We start from the raw sequence: 23848 nt of genomic DNA on the forward strand, positions 1-23848 counted from the left end.
AACATCAACCATTCAATTTTCGGTGAAAAATATTGGTTTCTTTTAAGATTTCAAAAATATTAGAATAAAGACATGATGCAAACAAAACTTCTGATTTGAATAAACTTTAATTAATTCAGAAAATGTTTCACTAAGAGCATTTTTAATGGTTAAATATTACCCAAAGATAAACCTAATATTTTTATTCATGAAACTTATTTATCTAATCTAAACTATTAAAACACAAGTACAAACAACAATTTTTACAATCTCATGCCACTGAAATAGTTAATAAGTCTAATGTTAAGTATTTATTGTATTTTCCTTATTTAATTAAAATTAAGACTACTACTTTATATAATCTAGTTAACCGGCGAATTCACCATATTTTGATACTCTATGCAATTAATCAAAGATAAATTCGTATTATTGTTATTGCTTCTATGTTGTAATTAAAAATACTCCTAATTTTGACTGTAAAATATTGACAAACACACGCAAACTCTTTATTTAAATCTAGTAGAACAATGTAAAATGTTAGATAGACCAAAAAATTTGAAGAATGAGTAATGGTTATTCACGTTGTTGTTGTTGTTGTTGTTGTTGTTTTAGTACACTCAGTCTCATGCACTTAATCATGATGATGATTTAAATTTTGTGAAAATATATCGTAACTATATGTAATTAGACATATGTAGTAATAATAATTATTATGCAGTTGAATAGAAAAAAATACAATTTTTTTTATAACTACATACTTATACTTTTCATTATTTATTAGTAATAAATTTAGGTATCTACTTAATAAATTTAGAATACAATATTGTTCGAAAGATATCTAGTTATATTTTTTATTATTTATTAGTAATTTCTAAAAATTAAAAACCACATAAAAGAGTTATTTTTTTTGACAACAAAAGAGTTATTTACATAATATATAATTAAAATATAAATTAGTATGTAAATATATTATACATATGCAGTAATGATAATTATTATGCAACTGAATAGAGAGAAATACAATATAGTTTTCAAACTACATACTTATCATTATTTATTAGTAATAGATTTAGGTATCTATTTAATAAATTTAGAATCCAATATTGTTTGGAAGCTATGTAGTTATATTTCTTTCATTATTTGTTAGCAATATATAAAAATTAAAAACCACATAAAAGAGTTATTTACATAATATATAATTAAATATAAATTAGTATGTAAATATATTATTTTATTTATATTTCATATAAATAATATCCCAATGTAAATCGAATATGATAAATGTAGAAGAATAAAAAGTATATAGCACCAAATTTTAAATAGTATATATAACAACTTTATCATACATTAAAATTTTGGTCCAAGAAAAACTATATAAAATATAATTTTGCAGACGGGTGGATCATATTTTAAAAATCTGTATAAAACGGTTGACAATTCAAAAATAAAATAAAATTACTCAATATAAACTATAAAATTATTGTGTTTAGATATTTAATAATAAATAGTTATTTACTAAATTTAAATTATAAAAATATACTGACATTTATATAAAATCAATATTTATTTACATTTTTTTGTTTCATTATAAGTACCATTTAAGTTTTTATACAAGAATTAACTTTAGTTAAATTTTCTGCTTTTTGCATATTTAATACATTTTTTTATTTTAGGAACTAATGAACTAAGAATAAGAGTAAAACTGGAAAAATATTTAATATTTTGCATTAAATATTTAAAACTATATTTATAATGAAACAAAATTTAAAAATTTAAACAACACTTAATATGAAAGGAAAGATTATTTGGTTTTAAAGTATTACTTATAAAATTTAACCAATATATATAAAATTCAAATAGAATTTAAACGAATGAACTCGAAAATTTAAAATCTAGAATTTCGATCTAGAATACCAATCGGTAGCTCACTATTGGAAGTAAAACTTTTTTTGTTACTCGTTTTTTTTTAAAAAATCGATTTTAAATTTCCGAGTTCACTCTTTTAAATTCTATTTGAATATTATATATAATGGTTACTCTTTATGGAGAGTTTTTGTTTATAGAGATTCCTGCCTTAGATGGATCTGATGATATGGATTCTCGAGTGATTTGTTTTTATATAATGGACAAGGAGCGTCAAAGTCTCCACAACGTGTAGGATTCTTGTAAACCCTTACGTACCTCCAAGAAGAAATTACTCTGACAAGAATTACTAATCAACAAAATTAGACCGACAAAAATTAAAAAAAAAGTCAACAAGATTAGCTTAAGAACGAGATTAGACAAAACTTGCCGTTGGTTATTCAGTAAAGAAATGGCGACAACCGCAGCAACTCCTCTTCTAGAAGAACACGTGATCGACGCCGTTGACCACCGCGGACTTGCCGCGGGCAGATCAAACACCGGTAGATGGAATGCCGCATGGTTCATAATCGGTGAGATACAAGCTACTCTGTTTCTTATACTTCTTCCCCCCATGCTTATGAATCTCTTCGTAGTATCTTTTCAGGTGTGGAGGTGGCGGAGAGGTTCGCTTATTATGGGATCGCATCAAACCTTATCAGCTACTTGACTGGACCACTTGGTCAATCTACGGCGGTTGCCGCAGCTAACGTCAACGCGTGGTCGGGAATCTCCTCTATCCTTCCTGTTCTTGGAGCTTTCGTGGCCGACGCTTTTCTTGGTCGGTACCGAACCATTATCATCGCGTCTCTTATCTACGTCCTGGTTGGTCTCCTTTTTTTGTCTCTTACCTTTTAAGTTTTTGCTCTTGATTTGAGGTTAGGACATGGTATGAAGTTTATGTTCTGTTATGAGAAGTTAAACTAATGTGGGTGTTATTTTAGGGGATGTCACTTTTGACTTTGTCTGCACTCCTGGTTCCTAGCACTAGTGAGAGTACCAATGTGACCACTTCAATGCTAAATCTACTCTTCTTTTTCTCTCTGTATCTGGTGGCCATTGGACAAAGTGGGCACAAGCCTTGTGTTCAGGCCTTTGGTGCAGATCAGTTTGATGAAAAAGATACAAAAGAGAAACGTGACAGAAGCTCCTTCTTTAACTGGTGGTACCTTAGTATGTCTGCAGGGATCTGCTTGGCTATTGTAGTTGTTGTGTACATTCAGGAAGCTGTCGGGTGGGCACTCGGGTTCGGTATACCTTGTGTGTTCATGGTGATATCTCTTGTTCTGTTTGTGTTAGGGAGAAGAAGTTACAGGTACAGTAAAAGTAGACAGGGAAAGGAAACCAACCCTTTTACCAGGATAGGTAGAGTCTTCCTTGTAGCATTCAAGAACCGAAGATTGAGTCAAGTTCAGACAGAGCTGGAGGCGAACCCATCTCAAGGGTCTCAAGAGAAGCTAAGGTATAAAGTTCTATTTAACATTTATTGAATGGTTTTGAGATTATTCACTATCTTTTTTTTTTTTTGTAACTGGATTATTCACTATCTTTGTGATAGATTATTCACTATTATTGAATGCCCCACATGCATCTTTTTTTTTTTTGTAACACATAACCCCCACATGCATCTACTGAAGAGGAAAGTTCATGTAGTGCTAGTGATAGGTTTGTTGCATGATTTTTAAGATTATTCACTATCTTTGTGACAGGTTTCTCAACAAAGCCTTGCTTGCCCCACATGCATCTACTGAAGAGGACAATGTATGCAGTGTTAGTGACGTTGAAGATGCCACAGCTCTTGTCGGACTTATACCAGTATGGCTTACAACTCTAGGCTACGCACTACCCTACGCGCAATACATGACTTTCTTCACAAAGCAAGGTGCAACATTAGAAAGAACAATCTTCCCTGGTGTGAAGATCCCCTCTGCTTCTCTTCAGGTCCTTATCGGCATAGCAATAGTCCTCTTTGTCCCTATCTATGACCGTGTTTTGGTACCAATCTCCAGGTCCATAACAAAAGATCCTTGTGGCATCACAACGCTCAAAAGAATTGGAACCGGAATGGTACTAGCAACTCTCACTATGGTGGTTGCAGCACTGGTTGAGTCAAAGAGGATCCAGACAGCAAAAGAATACGGGCTTATAGACGAAGCGGAAACAACGGTTCCAATGTCTATATGGTGGTTAGTCCCTCAGTACCTGATGCTGGGATTGGCTGACGTACTTACATTAGTGGGAATGCAAGAGTTTTTCTACAGCCAAGTCCCCACCGAGCTGAGAAGCATCGGTCTCGCGCTTTACTTAAGTGCATTGGGTGTGGGAAGCTTATTGAGCAGCTTGCTTGTGTCTGTGATTGATTTGGTCACTGGAGGAGATGCTGGAAACAGCTGGTTCAATAGTAACTTGAACAGAGCACATCTCGATTATTTTTATTGGTTACTTGCTGTTATTAGCGCCGTGGGGTTGTCTGTGTTCTTGTTTGTTTCTAAGTCATATATCTATCGTCGTGTGGATGGAGTCTAGTCTTTTACAGCTTCTCTTGAGATAAGATGACGATGTAATATGAGATTGGTGTTCGAGTGAAATATTGTTGTTCGCAACTTGTGTTGTTAATTTAGGTCTTGATTTTGTGTCAAACACACAGGGATATCATAACAAGTGCATAAAATCCACGTTCTCACCAGAAACGTTCTGGTTCGACTCTTGGTCTGCCGCAGATTACATGAGTTGTTTGGCTCACACGGCTGTATAGATATGGAAATACCATTGAATTCAACTGTGGCAGGAGCATTGCGAAATCGTAGGAAGCGACGACACAGAGTTGATATTTTTAATGAAGTTGAGAAGCTTTGTGAGGATCAAAGCTTGCAGCTCACGGGAGACACTGATACTGCTCTTTGGAAACAGAGCGAAGGACAGTATGGAGCCGTTTTCAAGAGACTTGGGAACTCATTCGAAAAGAAGATCAACAGGTTCAATGGTGGAGAGGAGTCTGGTTCAAACATCACATTCCAAAACATGTTTTCCTTCATTGGCTAGCAATCCAAAATAGATTGGCAACTGGAGATAGAATGATGACCTGGAACGTAGGCGCAAACCCAACGTGTGCTTTCTGCCCAAGTGCAATCGGATCAAGAGATCAATCTCTTTTTCGAATGCAGTTACTCAGCAGAGGTCTGGCCAAAACTGGTCCGGAGTTTGCTTCGGGGATCTTTTACTACTCTGTGGTCAGAACTGACGGTATTGATTATGGATAATAATGGATGTTTGCTGGAAAGATTTCTCACTCAAATACACACTGCAAGTGACTCTCTCTTTCGTATGGCCTGAACGAAACGAGCGACGACATGGTAGCCAACCCATCATGGCTGTTCCCCTGGTGAAGATGATAGACAGGGAAATAAAAAAACAGATGCCTCTTATTGAGGAAAATGGAAGATCTGAAGTACACAAGAGCTTTAACATTGTGGCAAGATAAAAGACTTGGATTACAATTAAGTTATGAGAGATTTACGGAATAAGTCACATTCTGAGTTTCTCTGTCACAAAAAGTCACATTGTTATACACGGTGATTGTATACCTTTTTGCCCTTATAGAAGACAAATGATAATTTCATTAGGATTGGGATTTTTTCTGGATTGAGTTTTGAATTTCAAAATAGATCACGTGAGTTTAGGTGACGAAACCGAGGTGAAAAATAAATTTAGTTATTTATTTCCTGCAACACAAAAGGAAAGTGAGAGGTTAATTTTTTATTTACGAGGTTCACTTTTCATAGCGACGACGGCCACCGGTTGAGAGATCCGTAACCAGAGCCGAGGAAAGTCCGTTGAAGACGAGAGACGACGGTGAAATGACAACGAGACAGAGACGGCCGTGATTTGTGTTGTTCTTAACGAAGGTGGATACACTCCCTAAGCAAACGAGGACGCGGCGGTTGCGACGCAGCTGAAGAGTGATCTGAAAAGTGGAGGAAAAGGCATAAATAGTGGAGAGAGATTATGGAGCAATCAGAGCTTGGGAGCAGCAGAATCCAGCCTATTTCATATGCTTCTTCCAGATGTAGCAGATCGAATCTGATGCCGGGAGTGAGAAGCTCTGGGGAGCAGTCTCAAAGAACCGCCGCGAAGCACATCATGTGAGCGTCTTGTTTCTTCATGTCCCAATCACCAACCAAAAAGTTATCATGGCCCATTTGAGGTTTATACAAATCCATTGTTTGTTTTTAGTTTCAACAGTGGGGTGACCTCGTCTCTGCATCACCATCTTTGTGCTATAACTTTGGACAATGACAATGAGAGACCATTGTTTCCTAGTCTCAGCCCACTAGCCTTGGTGAACAAACATAGAAACTACTCATTAAAAACAAAGCTATTAAAGGAGCTTCATTATCAATGAACATCTCATAGTCGTATGGAATCTGGTGTAGACGTAATTTTGATCTCGAGGAATCATTGACGAATTGGCCGGAGCTTACTATGCATTTTGTTGGATTTAGAATGAAAAAGTTAACAAACAAAATATGCTCTACACATGTACGATGGAATTTGATGTACACATGTACGATGTATTTTTGATATACAGAAACCAGGTGTAGATCTTTTGAATCTCTTAGAGTTCAAATGATGTAGATCTTTTGTTGGACATTTTGGTTTGTCTAGAAACCAAGGTTTTCACTAGAGCACCCTAACACATAATTATTGATATCCACATGTATGTTGTTTTACCATTGTCCATATGTACATCTTTTAACATTATCTATGTGTAGCTCATAAAATATCCATGTGTACACCATACCATAAAGCACCCTAATTTATTGTATCATTCTCCTTCTACCCGTCAAAAAGACGAGTACACATAATTGTCCATTAAAGCTTTTTGATTTGTGTTTTAGAGAAACAATTATGACATGGACTAAGAAGAAGATAGGCTTTTGTGCTTTGCAATGAAATGTTTATCAGACTGCTATACAAAATTAGAAAACCACAATTTGTAAGTTTCTGTGAAAACATGTCCACTCGATGGAATGTACATGTGTACATGAAGGTCATATTGTACTTGTGTACACCTCGAAGAAACATTTTCATGTTGATATCGGTTATGTGGCATGTGTACGTACATCTAAACACGACCATGTGGATAGCATTACATGGCTGTACATGTGGATAATATGGTATAAGTGCACACGTGGATAGTTCTTGTTAATTTATATGTTCTAAATTTATATAGTTCTTGTTAATTTATGTGGATAAGCAAGATCTGCCCAAAGAGGTCACACGTACAACACTTCAGACAATAACACTGAACTTACTAACATGCAAAAAAGTAAGCTAGCCATGTGGATACAAAGAATGCGTAAATTGAAAACTGAAAATGGGAGAAAGTCATGTAATACAGAAATATAAAACTGTTGATACACAATATTCTTAACCAAAGTTAATCTGAATGATAACCTGGAAAAGTCAAAAATTATAATACAAACAATTTGAGAGAAATCCAAAACAAGTTGAATTTGACCTTTTCTTTGCTGTAACTGTATTTTCTCTGCTGTAAGTGTGAAAAAGCATGAGAAAAAGTACAAGGTGAGTCAAACAAAGAAAAAAAAATCACACCTTTAAATCCTCGATGAAACCTGTCAAAATGCAGGCTCACACCACAAAAGAAGCTCAATTACTAACTCATTGCTCTTGGTAGGGATTTTAGTGTCTTCCAATATGTGGGAACCGAGTTTAGGATAAGCCGTTCCTAAGCTGAACTTAGTTTTCTTGCCTTCTTCTTTGACTTTAGGAAGATTCCAATTCCATGAAACTTCTAAGCTACTCTCATAACACCTGCCACAAAACAAGCAATCTCATGACATAATCGAGATAGACAAGCACAAGACCAATCAACCATTATATTGAATTCTTTCCTGTGTAGAATCTTAACCGATAGAAGAGATGTGCTTGCACCACCGGAGTGTTGTGTTAAATATCAGTCAATGAAACTGAACCGGAGCCGTGCACCACCACCAACGACACCGTCCACACCGAAGCCGTTAGCCGCAAACACCAGAAGTGAAGCATCTGTTCTTGAGATCGAGAATTACTAGCATTAGCCAAACCAATTTTTTGTTTAATGCAACAGCCAAACCAGTTATTATCTCTTCTACTTATCATAGATTCTTCATCGGCATATCTACCTGTTTGTACACACAATAGAAATAAATTAAGAATTGAAAGGTAGATAGAAAAAGTCAGAAAAAATTGACAGATATCTTGGTACTGTACTTGCAGCCGAGTTCATGTCCGCAGAGTATTATTATTTCAAAAGGAAATCAGCTTCAAGTTCTGAAGCTTTGAATCTTCTCCGGACCGCTTGAAGTTCTTGCCACCGGCTTCTCAGAAAAAAAACTGTCTTTTCAAATTTTTTTGCTTAAACAAAGATCAATTACAAGTTTTCTTCAATTATACGGTGAAGATCCAAACCAAAGAAAAAAATAAATCTGGAAATCGAATGATGAAGACGAAGCTTAAGTCAAATTATATTTTCTAGGTATATGATAGAAAGAAGAAGGGTAATAAGGAGATTTTATATGTGGACAGCTGTGTAAAGAACAAGAAAAAGTGTGAGAAAGTGTCTGAGTAGCGTAATGTGACTTACAATGTTATTTATTTTGAGAAAGTGACTTTGAATGTAATATTTTCTTAAGTTATAGCTTTTCCAAAAAACAGTTTGCACTTGTTGTAAAAAAGTAGTTTTCTTTTGAATAAATTTAACATAAATTCAAAAAAAAAAATTGGTTGTGACAATTATTTTTTTAAAATAATATATATAGACTATAGTCATAAGCTTTCAAACTAGAGTTTAAATCTTTTTTTTCTTGTATAAATGTATAACTTTTATATTATCCTAAACATTTAAAATATATGATTTAGATTTTAGTGTTATATGTTATAACTCTATAATCTTTAGTTTAGATTTCTTATTCGACATTATTAAAATTTAGTGATCTAATTTATATATTTTACTTTCTTAATAATTGTTATTCCATATAATAAATTTTCAAAATTAATTTAATTATACTATAAAAATACAAAAAGAAAAATTTTATAATATAACTAACCAATATGTTAGCCTACATTCTAGTTAAATATGTTAAATTAAAATCACATTAAATATATTTATAGAGAAATATATCTATCAAAATATTAAAGGTTAATTATATTATAAAATCAAATATTTGTATAACTATAATTTACTAACCATAAATTCATATTAATAGTCAAAATCAAATCAATATTGTTGTGTATTTCTGACGCACCACAACTAAATACAACAACTCCAATTAGACTTTGAATAGTTTTAAATGCTAGAGTAAATAAGAAAAAAATATATTCAATGAAATGTCGATAGTTTTCAATGAAAATAAACGGTGAAAGTTTTTTATGAATGTATAGTAAATTAGGATAAAACTAATTAATGTTATTAGCCATAAAAAAATAGGAGTGACACATTTGTAACACTAAAAAGTAAATTAAGGAAACTTCAAAAGATCTCTTATTTTAATTGTATTGATATCCATTTATAGTGAGATATGAATATGTCCAAAACTTAAATGGACAACATTTATAAGTAGATAAAAACTAGAACTGTAAATTAGTAAAATAGATTGATATTCATTTTTAGTGAGAAATGAATAAGTCCAAAACTTAAATGAAAATATTTATAAGTAGATAAAAAATATGACTATAAATTAATAGAATAGATTTTAGATGAAAATAAAAGGTGGAAGTTTTAAGAATGTATAGTAAATTAAGACACAACTAATTAATGTTGTTAGCCATAAAAAGAGGAGTGACACATTTGTAATATTAAAAGTAGATTAAGGGAACTTCCAAATATTTCTTATTTTAATTGTATGATATCCATATCTAGTGAGATATGAATATGTCTAAAACATAAATGACAATATTTATAAGTATATAAAAAGTAGAACTCTAAATTAATAGACTAAATTGTTAAAAAAATCTTTTACTGTTATTGACAAATCCACTATTATTTTAAACATGGATTTTAAAAATCATTTAAAAATCTAGTATTATTGGAGTTGTCATTTTATAAAACACTATAAATCTAATGTTATTGAACAAAATTTATGTTGAAGATTTTAGAGTATTTCAAATGTTGTTAGAATGTTTGAGACTGTTTCTTAGTTATAAAAAATAAAATCCAAAATTTCATAATTTTAGATAAAATTCTAGAGTTATTTAACAAAAGTCACATGAAATTCTTAGATTTTCTTCCGATAAAAATCAAATCATTTCAAATTTCAGATCCAATACATCTCTTAAATGTCGTCACTTTCAAAATCTCATGTTCAGTCATGATTCTTCTGAAATTTGTAAGAACTTTATTTAAAAAATACTTTTACGAGACTACTTACAATAGCCTTATTGAATAATTTTTTCAACTGTACTTACATTGGAGCTATTGAATAATTGGAAAAGCGGACGTGGATTCAATCTACATAATTGTTCTGGTTCATTTTAAACCACATGAATTCAAAAAAATTGTCAAAAATATTTTTGTCTGTTTGTTTAAGAAACAAAACAATCTGATTGGTACGTGTTAATACACTATTAGTTATTTAGTTTTCATAGTAGGGTGTTAGATTAGTTTTACCATTGTACGTAGTCTGACAAATAGTTATTCTCTGACGACTGCCGATAGATAACAATAAAAAATGATCACACTCTACACGAGTTAACTGGTCAACTGTTACATTTTGGATGCATTGTTTATGAACATCAGCTAATCCTCATCACCTACTGCACCAACAAATACAAGAAGTATTACTTTCTGTATATTAATTTCTATACACAATGGCTATCACCACCGAAGCAACCGTCAGATTCTCCTCCGGTGGATGGAAATCGGCAAGGCTCATCATCTGTAAGTAAATGCAACCGAGCTCCCTAGCAAGCTTTTGCTAATTCAGCTTTTGTTTTTTTGTTGATCTTCTTGTAGTTGTGGAAATGGCGGAGCGGTTCGCGTTTTTCGGTATATCGTCCAACCTGATAACGTACTTGACAGGACCCATGGGTGAGTCAACAGCTGTAGCTGTGGCTAATGTGAACGCTTGGATTGGAACTATATCGTTTCTGCCGCTTCTTTGGGCGTTTGTAGCTGACGCGTTTCTTGGTCGTTTCCGAACTATCATCATCTCTCTACATCTTGGTATATAAAGAGTTCATCACTGTATACGTTTTTATTACTTCAAGATTCGTTGTTGATGACTTGATGAAACAAAACATACAGGGGCTTGGGTTACTGTCGTTCTCAGCCATGGTTCTGTCTCACTCCCCGAACCAACTCCAAGTGACTCTCTTCTTCGTCTCTCTCTATCTTATAGCCATAGGACAAGGCGGTTACAAACCGTGTATTAAGGTGTTTGGAGCTGATCAATTCGATGAAAATGATGTAAACGAGAGCAAAGCCAAGAGCTCTTACTTCAACTGGTTGATGTTTGGAAACTGTGTTAGCATAACAACTCTTTTTGTCTCAACCTACATCCAAGAGAATCTAAGCTGGTCCTTAGGGTTTGGTATTCAATGTGTTTCCATGCTGATTGCTCTGTTTCTCTTCCTCCTTGGAAGTTGGAACTAAGACTTACCGCTATAGCACTGCACGAGGAGGAAAGGACAACCCTTTTGCTAGAATTGGCCGTGTTTTCATGGAGGCAGTAAAGAACAGAAGACAAGACCATTTAGGTTTAAGTAATACAAACGAGAGACTCCCTCTCCTCCCTCACCAGAGTTCCGAGCAATTCAGGTGACATAGCTTAACAGAGTTTATTTTGCTCTTTTGAATTATTTAGGCAATTATTCTTTTAATAGCATTACATTGTACTAGCTTGAGATCCAAACCAAGCATGTAGTGATGTAGACACTCCTCCTCCTGTTCTAAAATATTGTCTAGGAAAAACGCTTAGACTCTTGGCACTGTTCGACTGTCTTGATTTCATATCATATTTATGCGGATTTAAATTCTTAATTATTCATGTATTAAAATCTATTAATTTGATTTATTAGAAATAAATTTAAATTAATATGTTTATTCATCTTACGTTTTAAACATGTATTATTTACAACTTGAAACTATATTTATATATATTAAACTCTATTTTATACATGTATTAATCAGGCTCTGATTGGCTAAACATGCTTGGAGGCTGATGAATGAACCAAATTGCTTAATTTGATTTATTAGAAATATATTTAAATTAATATGTTTATTCATCTTACTTTTTTGAACATGTATTATTGCAACTTGAAACTATTTATATATGTTAAACAATATTTATATATATTTTTTTGCAAAGAATATTTATATATATTGAAGAAACATATTACATGTATGTGACATACACGCATACACACGCATGTACGTGACACATTACATATTACATGTATTACTTCATCCAACATAATCAGATGCCAATTGGTTTGAGATAAAATTATGACCTTGTTATAATTATCTTAGATACTCATATCATGCAGGTTCCTCGATACAGCAGCGATTTCGTGTTCCTTAGCTGAAATTGAAGAAACAAAAGCAGTGCTTAGGCTTGTTCCCATTTGGATGAGTTGCTTAGTCTACGCCATTGTAAATGCACAAGCTTCTACTTTCTTCATAAAGCAAGGAGCTACAATGGACAGGTCAATCTCACCAGGATTTTTAGTCCCTTCTGCTACATTCCAAAGTTTCATAAACATATCGATTGTCATCTTCATCCCAATCTATGACCGTCTACTTGCCCCGGCTGCAAGATCTTTCACGCAGATCCCATCAGGAATCACAATGCTTCAAAGAATTGGCACAGGGATTTTCCTCTCCATTATTGCTATGGTAGTAGCCGCCTTGGTCGAGACCAAAAGGCTACATACCGCTAGGGATGACCTCACTATACCAATGAGCGTGTGGTGGTTGGTTCCGCAGTTTGTTATATATGGAGTAGGGGACGTGTTCACAATGGCGGGTTTGCAAGAGTTTTTCTACGACCAAGTCCCTAGTGAGCTTAGGAGCGTTGGTATGGCTCTTAACCTGAGCATATACGGGGCCGGAAACTTCTTAAGCAGCTTCATGATATCTGTCATCGATAGAGTCACAAGCCAGTCTGGTCAAGCTAGCTGGTTCGACAACGACCTGAACAAAGCTCATCTAGATTATTTCTACTGGCTACTGGCTTCTCTCAGTTTCATTGGTTTAGCTTTCTACTTGTGGTTCACCAAGTCGTATGTCTACAATAGACCAAACACCTTCTAAAGCATTGTCTTCTCTGCTCTGCCTACTGAATTAAGTTTTCTCCATTTACTGAAATGGACTTGAGAACCAACGAAATCAAGATTTGTAAATTAGGATGTATAAGTCAAATATGGAGTTCTTCTTGTAGTGGAACAATTAATTATTATGATGTAAACCAGCCGCATGGTTTTGAGATCATACACTTTCATTTGGGATTGGTTCCTCAGGAAAGCTCTGCTTGACCCAAATACATTCCTGTGTTTCATTTCTAAGTTTCTTTCTTTTTATCTTTCAAAATAAAACGTTAAATTTTATACTAGTTTATGAGTTTTTACTGAACACTAAAACAAATTCAGACGACCGAAACTACAAACAACATAATTGATACAACAAAGATTAAGAGACCTTAATGGACATTTTCAAAAAGGTGGTTGGTTACCCGCGGTTTCGGGTATACAAATAATTTTACAATTTAATATTTTAAATAGTTATAAAATTTTAATATTATGTAATATTTTTAATGTTTCAGCATGCTATAATATATATTTTTTTTTTGCAACTGAATGTGAATTTTATTTGTTAGATATTTTCTAAATAAACATATTTTATATATTTTGATTATTTTTCCAAAGTATACATATGGTTTCAGTAGTATTTTTTTTTTTGAACAACAGGTTTCAGTAGTATGTTATTAGATTTTCTATCAACAAAACCAGTAAAAACAGTTAATATATGCTCCAATTTATTAAATTTTTATGTTATGTGAAATTCAAAATTTTGATTTCCTTTCTCTTTTTGACTTTAAAAACTTTTGATTTCCAAATGTCAATATATTAAGATTACATGATATTCATACATCCCAGTAACATTTCCTAAAATAGTATGTACATGATAACACAATAATTTTCTAATTACTGATATATACATAATAAATAAATAATTAATTAAAATTATAAATGAGGATAAAATTATCATTTAATCCTTTAATGAAATTTGTTTTGGTCTTTTTGATTATTGGGAGATTTTCCATTTAGTCCTTTGTATTAATATTTTCTAGAAAGATTTAATGTATCATTTAAAACATTAAGATATATGTTAACTTTTGTAATGTGTATGGTTAATTTAGTTTGGTATAAATGAATACAGATTGTTATTGAATATTATACAAAAATAATTCACAGTAATATCTAGTGTGCTAATTATAATAAATCACAATTACTTGGTCTTCTTTTTTCACAGTATTTTCTGTATTTTAATTTCTAAACACAATGGCTATTACAACCGACGCGTCCTCGGCTGAGCTCGGAAACGCAGCCGTTAGATTCTCCCCTGGTGGATGGAGATCGGCCAGGCTCATCATCTGTAAGTAAATGCAATCAGATCATTATTAGTTCCCTCGCAACCTTTTTTTTAATTCCACTTTGTTTTTTTTTCCTTTTAAACTTTTGTAGGTGTAGAAATGGCGGAGCGGTTCGCGTTTTTCGCGATAGCGTCCAACCTGATAACGTACTTGACAGGACCAATGGGTGAGACAACAGTTGTAGCAGCGGCGAATGTGAACGTTTGGACTGGAACTTTATCGTTTCTGCCGCTTCTTTGGGCGTTTGTAGCTGACGGGTGTCTTGGTCGTTACCAAACGATCATCATATCATCTTCTCTCTACATCTTGGTATATAACGAGTTCATCATTGTATACATTTTCGTCACTACATGATTCGTTATTGATGATTTGATGTAACAAAACAAAACAGGGACTTGGGTTGCTGTCTTTTTCAGCCATGATTCTGTCTCACTCTCCGAACCAACTCCAAGTGACTCTCTTCTACGTGTCTCTGTATCTTATAGCCATAGGACAAGGCGGGTTCAAACCGTGTATTAAGGTTTTTGGAGCTGATCAATTCGATGAAAATGATGTAAACGAGAGCAAAGCCAAGAGTTCTTACTTCAACTGGTTCATGTTTGGAAGCTGTGTTAGCATAACAACAACTCTTTTTGTCTCTACCTACATCCAGGAGAATCTAAGTTGGTCCTTAGGGTTCGGTATTCAATGTGCGTCCATGCTGCTTTCTCTGTTTCTCTTCCTCCTTGGAACTAAGACTTACCGGTTTAGCACGGCAAGAGGAGGAAAGAGCAACCCCTTTGCTAGAATTGGACGTGTTTTCATTGAGGCACTAAAGAACAGAAGAGAAGACCATTTAGGTGTAGATGATACAAACGCGAGCCTCCCTCTCCTCCCTCAACAGGGTTCCGTGCAATACAAGTAATATAACCTAACAGAAATTATGTTTTTTTTTTTTGTGTTCCCATGTCAAATGCATAATATACTATTACCATGCAGATTCCTAGACAGAGCGGCGATTTCGTGTGCCTTAGCTGACATTGAAGAAACAAAAGCAGTGCTTCGGCTTGTTCCCATATGGATGAGTTGTTTGGTCTACGCCATTGTAAGTGCACAACCTTCTACTTTCTTTATAAAGCAAGGAGCTACAATGGACAGATTAATCTCACCAGGATACGTAGTCCCTTCAGCTACATTCGAAAGTTTCATAAGCCTATCGGTTGTTATCTTCATCCCAATCTACGACCGTCTACTTGTCCCTATCACAAGATCCTTCACGCAGATACCATCAGGAATCACCATGCTTCAAAGGATTGGCATAGGGCTTTTCCTCTCCGTTGTTGATGTGGTAGTAGCCGCCTTGGTCGAGACCAAAAGGCTACAAGCCGCTAGGGATGACCTTGCTTTACCGATTAGCGTGTGGTGGTTGGTTCCGCAGTACGTTATATATGGAGTAGCAGACGTGTTCACAATGACGGGGTTGCAAGAGTTTTTCTACGATCAAGTCCCTAGTGAGCTTAGAAGCGTTGGTATGGCTATGAACCTAAGCATATTTGGGGCTGGAAACTTCTTAAGCAGCTTTATGATATCCGTCATAGATAGAGTCACCAGCCAGTCTGGTCAAACGAGCTGGTTAGATAATGACCTGGACAAAGCTCATCTAGATTATTTCTACTGGCTACTTGCTTGTCTTAGTTTTATTGGTTTAGCTTTGTACTTGTGGTTCGCCAAGTCATATGTCTACAACAGACCCAGCATACAAAACTAAAAACTTATAATGCATTTTCCGAACTATCTTATTAAAATAAAAAAGTATATCACATTTATAGATGAGTAAACAAATCAAATAAAAGATAAACACACTGATATTTTATCAATCTGAACTTTTTTAGTAAACACAAACACAAGTTGGGATATGCATCCCTAAAATCCGTTAGTTCATACACGTAACAAAGATTATTTACCTTTCAAGTTCATGTACGGATGTCATTTTATCTTTCAAGTTTTCCTTTTTTTAACACAAATTCATTAATTCAAATCTAAAATGTTTCAGCGATTATAACTGGAGGTATGCTCGACGGTCGAATGACTAACAATAATCGTAGAACAGTAAACATAGGATAGAAGTGTTAAAAGCAGAAACTTGCTCAAAAAAAAAAAACCGTAGATAATCTTCACTTGTATCCGCAGGTTTTTTTAACGACATCTATCTACTTTCAAATTTCGTTAATGCTATCCTGTTTAAACTTAATGTTCCGGAATCAATTTAATGAAAGCAGTTTCACAAACAAAAAAAATTATCAGTGTTATATATATATATATATATATATATATATTATGATAGTATTTCATAAATCTTTTGAATTCATAATTTCTTACAAATATATTTTTGCATATTCTTTTTTTTTTGTAATGTTTTCATATTATACACACAAATAAGTTAGTAATTAAATTTAATTGTTACTTGACTATTTTTAATAATTATTATCGGATATGAAGACTAGTCAAAACATTAAGATCAAAACTATATGATTGAAGATATCTAATCCCTCATTGCGATTGTACATATGTTCGAGTGACACAATCTTTATATATTTCACTAATGATATATTTCTAATGTGGAAATTCTATCCCATCTTTTAAATAAGTCAGAGTATCTTGAACCTGATCTCACTTTTGGATTATTTATATAAAATATATCTAAATAGATCAATTTAACACTCTGAAACCACGAGGATGCCCATGAACTTACAAAAATGAAATCGAATAACACTGATTCCCCAGCCACTTTCAAGAAACCTAAAATCAATAAATCACATGTCCAATAGTATTATCTGTGGGCCCTTGCCATATACACAAAACAACAGAAGAAGCATGTCTCCATATATTATCTTCAACACGGAATCAGTAAAGTAAAAGCCAATGGCAATCACATGCGATGGTTCCATTATCTACCAAGACAAGCCAGCCGTCACATTCTCCTTCGGATGGTGAATACAGACGACGCTAATCATAAGTAAGCCCAGTTCCTCACTCTCACCCATTGCCGGCCTTGAAGTTACAAAGATCATAAGCCTAAAGAGGTTGGGCCTGTCAAGTAATGGGTTTTCAGAAGGTAAGAACTGAATAACAAATCAATGAAGAAAGGACTTGTTTCATGAGCTGAAAGTTTCTAACCAAGAATTTTAACTGAAGACTAGATAACTACCCGTGCCTTGCATGGGGTGAAAATGCTATATAAATTTCACGTATAGCATATATTAGTTAGGTGGTTCATTAATATATAAAGTTTATAATGAAGAATGCAGAAGCAAATGATAATTAGATGTCAAACAAACAAATAAAATGATATGATGTTGAAATACATTTATATATATATGAAGAATGATCCATTGTGTAATATTTATGACAATATAAAGATTACTGTAATACGGATCTATTATGCTCATTTTCAAAAATTGACCGAAGATATTATTCTCCATATTAAACAAACCACTTATTGGGTTTGGTCCATAGAAGAAATTCACTCTTTGTATTTAGGCTTGAGCTGGTGGATGAGAATAGTGAGAATGTTAATTGGGACTGGATAAAAAAACCGAATCCGAAGAACCTAACTTGATCCGAAAAAGTAGTACTGAACCAAAACTAAAATTAATTAAATATGAATGGGTTCAATTTTTTTGTATTTAAAGAATCAGAACCAAATTCGACCTGAACCAAAGTATTTCGGATATCCAAATGTATCCGAAATAGATTTATATACCTAAATATATTAATTATTTTATATTTAATGTATATTAAAAACATCCAAAATATAAAAGATACTTTTAAGTTATCCAAAATAACTGGAAAATAAATATAAATAGTCAAAATTAAATTTCTAAAATAGCTAAAGTATACTCAGAACACAAAAATACTTAAAAATATATTTAGTTATGCCTATATATTTGGACACTAGTTTTTAAAAAAATATTCACTAAACTAATAAACTTTTTTGTAGGTAAACTGTTGAATGAAAATTATTCACTAAACTAATAAAAATTATTCACTCTTGGATGAAAAAGAAGTTGAAAAGTTTAAGTTGATCTTGTAGATAAGCTGTTCTTAGAAACATATTGTTGTGTCGAGATGATTGCAAATGATTTTTATCGTAATTCTGACAATGTTTTTTAATTTTCAGAAACTGGAAGATGGTTAGTTGATTTTAGTTGGTAATATATGGTTAGGGAGGTGCGTCTTGTAATTGATCACATTTGATGAGTTAGTTTATGTAATCAACGAAATATCCTCATAAATATAAACTAACATGTATAATATTTTAAAGAAGGCTAATGACCACCAATTGTAACACCTCCGAACCGATGTAGGTCAAATTTCACTCGACCATTCCTTTTCCCGACTTTCCCAAAACGCAAATTATTCGAACCATTTGAATTCTTCCTCAACAAAAAGTCTTCTTTTAAATCATGCACACAATCCCAACCAAGGTTTACCTAATCTAAAGGTTTTGGTTTTCTCGACCACAAACTACTTTAAAACAGGGTCATTATATTCTACCCCCTTAAAAAAAATTCGTCCCGAATTCTCTAAGGTTGGTTGAATGGCACTTAAGGTTAATGGATGATGAAGAAGTTCTCTCACCCATCCTAGAAAAAAAAACTCTATGTATAAGTGTTGTTCTACGAATGGCTTAACCTTTTTTTGTAGTTAAATTTTAATTGTTAATTAAGTTATATTAAAATTAATAATTTTATAAATTCTTGGATCCTTATTATAAGAAACTTACCGTTGAGATTGCTCTAACTAAACTATTATTTTGGTATCTATATTATTAAAACTGAAATATATTTTAGTACTATTTGGAAACATGAATAACATGACAAATATTTTTTTTGGAAATATGAATAATAGATTAAGTAATTATTTTTATTTATACCTTTAGTCATTGCATCTAAAATAAATTAAGTATTTCTTTTGTATTTTGTATTTACAAATATTGCCACTGCATTTAAAATCAAGTTAAATTAATTAATTACAATGATTGTTTTTTTTGGTAAAAATAAAAACACAAACTGAAATATATAGTATATCTCATATAAAACAATTTTTAAATATAGTATTACTTTATTTAGTGTAGTCAAATATAAAAATTCTGAGAGTTCAATTTTCAAGAAAAAATGTTATAAAATTAATAATAATTCATAGAAAACTAATGCAAAATTAAAAGCTTTGGTATGTTGTTTTATTTTAAAATAAATTATATAAGGTTAATATATGAATAGTACAATTATATCATATTGCATCAAGTTATAAATTTTTAATATAATATTATGTACAAATAAAATAATATTATCAAATATCTATAATATAAAATAATATATTCTACACTATATGTAAATTAAAAGATATAAGAATATACATGAGATTTTTTTTTATAAAACTAACATCTGCGTGGAGTCGCCGATCAAATTCTAGTTTTATATTATTATTTAATTTTATTAGTATTGCACATTCACAAATGGAATGTACATAATTGGCTTATCTTTTGTGTTCTTATATGTCAAAATAGTTACATCGATTTACACCCAAAAAAAAAAATAGTTACATCAGCCTCTTCTCTTTCATAGTCACGTTGGTTGACTATCTATCTATATTATTAAAAGAGAAGTACCCATATAAAATACCTCTTAGTTTTCAGTGTTATTTACAATGGTATGCCACTGACATTAAATAATATTTCCTATTTTAGTGCTGTCTTTTCCACTTCAATTAATGTGTTTTCCAAATTAAATTTAAATTAAATACACTTCATTAACTTCTCCATTAAATCAATGTCAAATTCAAAAAAATACATTTTTATTAGATAAACGATTCTGAAAATTATAATATCAACTCTTCATTTAAAAAATTTGAACGAAAAAGTATTAGCATATTTGAACCGAAACTAGATAATATCCAAACGGATTTACCATTTTGGTATCTAGAGAACCATAACCAAACTTCATCCGAACGAAATATTTCGGATATTCAAATGTATTTAAATCATATTTATATACTTCAATATGTTAGCTATTTTTCGAATTAATATCCAAGATATAAGCTATTTTAAGTTGGTTAAAATATTTGAAATATAAAAAATAATCAAAAGTAAACATTTTAAAGTAGATAAACAATAATCAAAACTCCAAAAATATTTAAAATATATATTTATTCTTCATCCAAATATTCAAGTTAAACCTATTTTAATTTTTAATTTAGGTACTTTGGCTTACATTACTCAAATTTACATGTTATATTATTTTTATTTTTAGATTTAGGGAAATTTAAAGATATATAAATTTTGAAAATTCAAAAATAGTTTAAACGGGTTATCAAACCCGCAAAGATCTGAATCAAACCGGAACCAAAGTTTATAAATACCCGAATAGAAGTAGAATCTTTAAACTCAAAAAAACTCAAATCCGAATAGATTTTAACCGAATTCGAGTGGATACCCAAATACCCACCCCTAACTTAGTCAATATAAAACGATTAAATATTATAAATATATTATTTAGTATAAAAAAAACTAAAACTGAAAATTAATACCCGTGCGGTCGCACGGGTCAAGATCTAGTATCTATTTGAAACACCGGCTGTTCGTATAAAATCGAAACCCATTTAACGCGGGCCTCTTATTTTAATACTTTTCGACTAATTGAACATGTTCTAATGATTGACGAAAGACAAGATCACAAGAACGTGTTCCAACGAGGCAACGACTTCGAACAAAAAGATAAAAGAAAGCACCATCCGCTGCACGAGAAAACTATTTAATTGTTATCTTATGCACCAATATAACCTGCCGTCTACCTTCATTCAATACATGTCACATGCATTATAAACCATTACAAGAAGCAATTTCTATGTCTTTATAATTTTTCAAACAACCAAACAAACACAATGTCTAACACCGGCTTCGCCGCGGAGGAGCTTGGAAATACAGCCGTAAGATCCTCCTCTGGTGGATGGAGATCTGCTAGGCTCATCATCTGTAAGTAAATGTCTAAATGATAATCTTGTTGATTCTCTTGCAGTTCTGATTCGTGTTCATGAATGACTTTTGTAGGTGTAGAGATGGCTGAGCGATTCGCATACTATGGTATATCGACTAACCTGATAACGTACTTGACGGGACCATTAGGAGAGTCAACAGCTTCAGCTGCGGCTAATGTTAACGCTTGGAGTGGAACGGTCTCCTTTCTGCCGCTTCTCTGGGCGTTTGTAGCTGACGCGTTTCTCGGTCGTTTCCGTACTATCATCATCTCATCTTCTCTATATGTCATGGTATATAACATTTTAATCTCCTCTTAAAAACGTTTTTATTACCAAAGTTCCTTAGATAACTGATGTGATGAAACAAAACAACACAGGGACTTGGGTTGCTGACGTTTTCAACCATGATTCATTCCCAAGAGCTCCAAGTGACTCTCTTCTTCTGCTCACTTTATCTTGTAGCCGTAGGACAAGGCGGTTACAAACCGTGTATTAAGGTCTTTGGAGCTGATCAATTCGATGGTAATGATATAAAAGAGGCGAAAGCCAAGAGTTCTTTCTTCGACTGGTTAATGTTTGGAAACTGTATTACCATACTGACATCTCAGTTGGTCTCTAGTTACATCCAAGAGAACCTAAGTTGGTCACTAGGGTTTGGTATTCCAAGTGCTTCCATGCTACTTGCTCTATTTCTGTTCCTCCTTGGTACTTCCTCTTACCGTGTTATTACTGAAAGAGGAGGGAAGAAAAACCCTTTTGCTAGAATCAGTCGCGTTTTCGTGGAGGCACTGAAGAACAGAAAGCAAACTGAAGTAGATAACCTGAAAGAGAACCTCCTTATCCTAGCTCACCAAGATTCCAAAGAATACAGGTAACATAGTTAACTTAGATTCTTGTTTAGAATCTTGGATCCCACGTCTCTATTTTTCTAATATTAAAATAACATTATATTAATCAAACTTGAAACCATACCAAAGTAGAATATCCAATAAAATTAACTATCAATTCAAAAATCTAGCACTCTTAGCCCAGGTTTGTGTTTACACCATCTTGGTTCAGCCGGTAAATATATATAAGAGGGATAATGATTATATCAAACCGATTTTGAGATGAAAGTTTGACAGTTTCTCTTGGAAACTATGCAGATTCCTTGACAGAGCAGCGGTTTCATGTGATTTAGACGAGATTGAAGAAGCAAAAGCGATGCTTAGGCTTGTTCCCATATGGATGACTTGCTTAGTCTTTGCCATTGTATATGCACAATCCTATACTTTCTTCACAAAGCAAGGAGCCACAATGAACAGGTCAATCTCACCAGAACTCTTAGTCCCCGCAGCTTCACTCCATGGTGTCACAAGCCTAACAATTATCGTGTTCATCCCACTCTATGACCATCTGCGCGTTCCCATGGGTAGATTATTCACTCATAACTCCTCAGGAATCACAATGCTTCAAAGGATTGGCACAGGGATTTTTCTGTCCATTCTTGCTATGGTAGTAGCCGCCTTGGTCGAGATCAAAAGGCTCCAAACCGCTCGAGATGATGTCACCATACCCATGAGCGTGTGGTGGTTGGTTCCACAGTACGTTTTCATTGGACTCTCGGACGTGTTCACAAGGATTGGTTTGCAAGAGCTCTTCTATGACCAAGTTCCTTGCGAGCTTAGGAGCCTTGGCATGGCCTTGAACCTAAGCATTTACGGTGTCGGCAACTTTCTAAGCAGCATTATGATATCAGTCATTGATAAGGTCACGAGCCATTCTGATCAAAGTAGCTGGTTCGATAATGACTTGAACCAGGGTCACCTAGATTACTTTTACTGGCTACTCGCTTGTCTCAGCTCAATTGCTTTAGCCTTCTACTTGTGGTTCGCCAAGTCGTATGTCTACAACAGACTTAACACCTTCCAAAGCATTGTCCTCTGATCTGCCTAATGTATTGAGCTTTCTCCATTTACTGAGATGTACCTTAGAACCAACCACATCATGATTACGTACTAGCCTGTTATGAATTGATTATTATGAGGAATTTTGTAAAAGTACACTAAACTATCTTTGAGTTTTTTTTTTAAACATTTTCTTATTTCTGAGACCTGTTCTAAAATCTTCTTTTCACTTGGTCTTGTAGTAAAAATATCCTCAGTGAAACTAATAATAACTTAAATAGGCAAATATAATTTTTAAGAGATACTTATTTTTGGAGTGATAACAAGAAACATTTTATTTTATTTTATACGAAATCTAACTTCTAATCCGCAATGATATGATATTTGTTTGTAAAGTTATCGATCCTAATTCTAATA

The 23848-nt window shown here is 33.1% G+C and overlaps 3 protein-coding genes, 1 long non-coding RNA gene and 1 pseudogene across 5 annotated transcripts; 4 read left to right on the forward strand and 1 right to left on the reverse strand.

The window, feature by feature from the left end:
* Positions 1–2098: 2098 nt before the first annotated feature.
* Positions 2099–4477, forward strand: LOC108817913 (protein NRT1/ PTR FAMILY 5.13-like). 2 transcript variants are annotated; one of them, XM_056990254.1, is made up of 4 exons: positions 2099–2414; positions 2478–2706; positions 2826–3343; positions 3591–4477. In XM_056990254.1, the coding sequence occupies exons 1-4, from the start codon at positions 2389–2391 to the stop codon at positions 4405–4407; spliced, it is 1590 nt and encodes a 529-aa protein (XP_056846234.1). In that variant the 5' UTR covers positions 2099–2388; the 3' UTR covers positions 4408–4477. The 2 variants fall into 2 exon arrangements, with proteins under 2 accessions (XP_056846234.1, XP_018446243.1); XM_018590741.2 differs by having other exon boundaries at positions 2100–2414; positions 2489–2706.
* Positions 4478–7245: 2768 nt separating this feature from the next.
* On the reverse strand, positions 7246–8491 carry LOC108817919 (uncharacterized). Its single transcript, XR_008936445.1, has 2 exons — positions 8155–8491; positions 7246–8066 (listed from the first exon to the last, which is right to left on the reverse strand). It is a non-coding gene; the product is annotated as an uncharacterized LOC108817919 (long non-coding RNA).
* A 2175-nt stretch (positions 8492–10666) lies between these two features.
* LOC108815382 (protein NRT1/ PTR FAMILY 5.11-like) lies at positions 10667–13369 on the forward strand (annotated as a pseudogene).
* A 1070-nt stretch (positions 13370–14439) lies between these two features.
* Positions 14440–16278, forward strand: LOC108829571 (protein NRT1/ PTR FAMILY 5.11-like). The gene is made up of 4 exons (XM_018603202.1): positions 14440–14533; positions 14623–14840; positions 14923–15431; positions 15510–16278. The coding sequence occupies exons 1-4, from the start codon at positions 14440–14442 to the stop codon at positions 16276–16278; spliced, it is 1590 nt and encodes a 529-aa protein (XP_018458704.1).
* Positions 16279–21363: 5085 nt separating this feature from the next.
* On the forward strand, positions 21364–23597 carry LOC108814750 (protein NRT1/ PTR FAMILY 5.11-like). The gene is made up of 4 exons (XM_018587374.2): positions 21364–21543; positions 21619–21836; positions 21923–22416; positions 22691–23597. Exons 1-4 carry the CDS (start codon positions 21453–21455, stop codon positions 23469–23471), a joined length of 1584 nt encoding a protein of 527 aa, XP_018442876.1. The 5' UTR covers positions 21364–21452; the 3' UTR covers positions 23472–23597.
* Positions 23598–23848: the final 251 nt, after the last annotated feature.

Source organism: Raphanus sativus, chromosome 7, assembly GCF_000801105.2.
Source record: "Raphanus sativus cultivar WK10039 chromosome 7, ASM80110v3, whole genome shotgun sequence".
In the NCBI taxonomy this organism is placed as follows: domain Eukaryota; kingdom Viridiplantae; phylum Streptophyta; class Magnoliopsida; order Brassicales; family Brassicaceae; genus Raphanus; species Raphanus sativus.

Bases quoted from the DNA above. Each gene is read 5' to 3' on its own strand.
- LOC108829571 (XM_018603202.1), top strand. From the start codon at position 14,440: ATGGCTATTACAACCGACGCGTCCTCGGCTGAGCTCGGAAACGCAGCC. The intron at 14,841-14,922 runs GTATATAACGAG...AAAACAAAACAG, and splicing joins CATCTTCTCTCTACATCTTG to GGACTTGGGTTGCTGTCTTT. The intron at 15,432-15,509 runs GTAATATAACCT...ATTACCATGCAG, and splicing joins CAGGGTTCCGTGCAATACAA to ATTCCTAGACAGAGCGGCGA.
- LOC108814750 (XM_018587374.2), top strand. From the start codon at position 21,453: ATGTCTAACACCGGCTTCGCCGCGGAGGAGCTTGGAAATACAGCCGTA. The intron at 21,837-21,922 runs GTATATAACATT...AAAACAACACAG, and splicing joins CATCTTCTCTATATGTCATG to GGACTTGGGTTGCTGACGTT. The intron at 22,417-22,690 runs GTAACATAGTTA...GAAACTATGCAG, and splicing joins CAAGATTCCAAAGAATACAG to ATTCCTTGACAGAGCAGCGG.
- LOC108817913 (XM_018590741.2), top strand. From the start codon at position 2,294: ATGGCGACAACCGCAGCAACTCCTCTTCTAGAAGAACACGTGATCGAC. The intron at 2,415-2,488 runs GTGAGATACAAG...GTATCTTTTCAG, and splicing joins TGCCGCATGGTTCATAATCG to GTGTGGAGGTGGCGGAGAGG. The intron at 2,707-2,825 runs GTTGGTCTCCTT...GTGTTATTTTAG, and splicing joins CGTCTCTTATCTACGTCCTG to GGGATGTCACTTTTGACTTT.